Source organism: Nanorana parkeri, unplaced genomic scaffold (assembly GCF_000935625.1).
Source record: "Nanorana parkeri isolate BGI_ZX_2015 unplaced genomic scaffold, ASM93562v1 scaffold10, whole genome shotgun sequence".
Classification (NCBI taxonomy): Eukaryota; Metazoa; Chordata; class Amphibia; order Anura; family Dicroglossidae; genus Nanorana; species Nanorana parkeri.
In genome coordinates this window covers 4,538,131-4,539,997 of record NW_017306278.1, presented here as the reverse complement: position 1 = coordinate 4,539,997, position 1,867 = coordinate 4,538,131, and the positions used below count along the sequence as shown (strand labels likewise).

General features: G+C 50.1%; 1 protein-coding gene across 5 annotated transcripts in view; it reads right to left on the bottom strand.

Annotated features, from left to right (window-relative positions):
- The window catches only part of ALKBH3 (alkB homolog 3, alpha-ketoglutaratedependent dioxygenase), a 23,199-nt gene that overhangs the window by 1,026 nt on the left and 20,306 nt on the right, over positions 1–1,867 (bottom strand). For 4 of the 5 annotated variants that reach the window (XM_018555027.1, XM_018555010.1, XM_018555035.1 and 1 more), the window contains 2 exons: positions 1,064–1,269; positions 97–199 (listed from right to left, as the gene is read on the bottom strand). In XM_018555027.1, coding sequence (XP_018410529.1) covers positions 97–199; positions 1,064–1,269 — 309 coding nt within the window. Of the gene's footprint in view, positions 1–96; positions 200–601; positions 604–1,061; positions 1,270–1,867 lie in introns of all 5 variants that reach the window. The other variant, XM_018555043.1, reaches the window with a different exon arrangement.

Sequence of the window (1,867 nt, the reverse complement as noted above, 5' to 3'; positions counted from 1 at the left end):
AGTCTCATCTCAGAGTCTGGGAGGTCACGGGACGGATCTGCACACGGCACTGTCACATAATAATGATTGCGCAATAACAGGAGCGTCTCTCCTCACCTGCCAGTCAGACTGCGTTGCTCCTTCCATTATCAGAAGGGTCCCACGATCCAGCGGTATATGTATGCGCTCTACATACGTGTAGTCTCCCTGCTCCTCCTGACAACATATATAGAGAACAAGTACAGTAAGTAATCTCAGGGTGGCGAGGAGACTGAGGAAATACTTCCTCCTGGCTGCAGCAGACTGATGACATCATCTCAACCTGGCTGAAGTAACTGCACTGGAGCTCAAGGACGGCTTTCAATGACTAACAATAAAACTTTGCTGAGCATGTATACTGCGGCCGTATATCAGGACATATTAGGAATGTCATCATGCAGATTCATAAAGTTACTGAATGGTGCGCAGTCTTCTCATCACGACGAGCGGCACTTCCTGTCTCTCCGTCACCCTTTTCCTGGCTGGCGGGTTGTGTGGGAGTCTGTTGTGACTTGTGCGCAGACTGTAAGTGGGAGACAGACCGGCGTTTTGATGCCATTACACTGATCACAGGACGAGGCACCGGTGATCACAGGCTCCAACAGCCGACCGCAGGTAATCAGGAACTGCACTGGGGGGCAGCCGCTCCTCTATGGAAGATGAAGGTTGTAATACACTATATTGCCAAAAGTATTGGGACGCCGGCCTTTACACGCACTTAAACTTTAATGGCATCCCAGTCTTAGTACGTAGGGTTCGGTATTGGGTTGGCTCCGCCCTTTGCCACTATAACAGCTTCAACTCTTCTGGGAAGGCGTCCACAAGGTTTAGGAGTGTGTGTATGGGAATGTTGGACTATTTGTGAGGTCAGGTACTGATGTTGGAGGAGAAGTCTCCGCTCTAATTCATCCCAAAGGTGTTCTATCGGGTTGAAGTCAGGACTCTGTGCGGGCCGGTCATGTTCCTCCACCCCAAACTCCCCCATCCATGTCTTTATGGAACTTGCTTTGTGCACTGGTGCGCAGTCATGTTGGAACAGGAATGCGGGGGTTTCTTCCTCATCTGGAACACCCGAGTCTCTCCAAAGCTTAAGGAGGCGATGACGGGATCCCTGCCAAGGTCGGGTTCATCGTCGCTGTGCCAGTCTATGCTGTCCTTGTCGTGTCTGTACAGGTTGCAGAGCAGGGAGTTGAAGTTGTATCCGGTCACCTCCCCAATGCGGTCTTTCAGCATGGTGAGCAGAGGATGCCACTGCAGACACAGGTGAGAGTTCAGTCAGCTCTGACGGCAAAGAACAAGTAGGAACTCTTTATTTTAAAGCTGAACTCACAGATGAGCACGTATTGTCCTCATACAAAATCCATGTGTGTTCTTCCTGAACCTTGGTGAGCTTGGTGTATCTCTTCCAGATCTGTGCAGTAATCCAGTGTGAGACTTGGAGCTTCATGTAATAAAGACCGCTCACTGCTGCTCTCTCTCCTATTACAGGAGGGGGCGGAGACAAGACCAGTCACCCTGCACAAGGAGAGAGAGCAGCAGTGACCAGTCTTTATTACAGGAGGGGGCGGAGACAAGACCAGTCACCCTGCACAAGGAGAGAGAGCAGCAGTGAGCGGGCTTTATTACAGGAGTGGGTGGAGACAAGACCAGTCACCCTGTAAGACCAGTCACCTTGCTCAGGGAGAGAGAAAGCAGCAGTGATCGGTCTTTATTACAGGAAGCTCCTACACAGAAGAAAAGGGCAGGTGTTGTTTCATGCTGGGTTACTACACAAATCTGGAAGAATCAACATTCAAGAAGGTAAAACATATGCGTGGCTCTTGTATTTAGATAATGTTGGTCTAGCCAA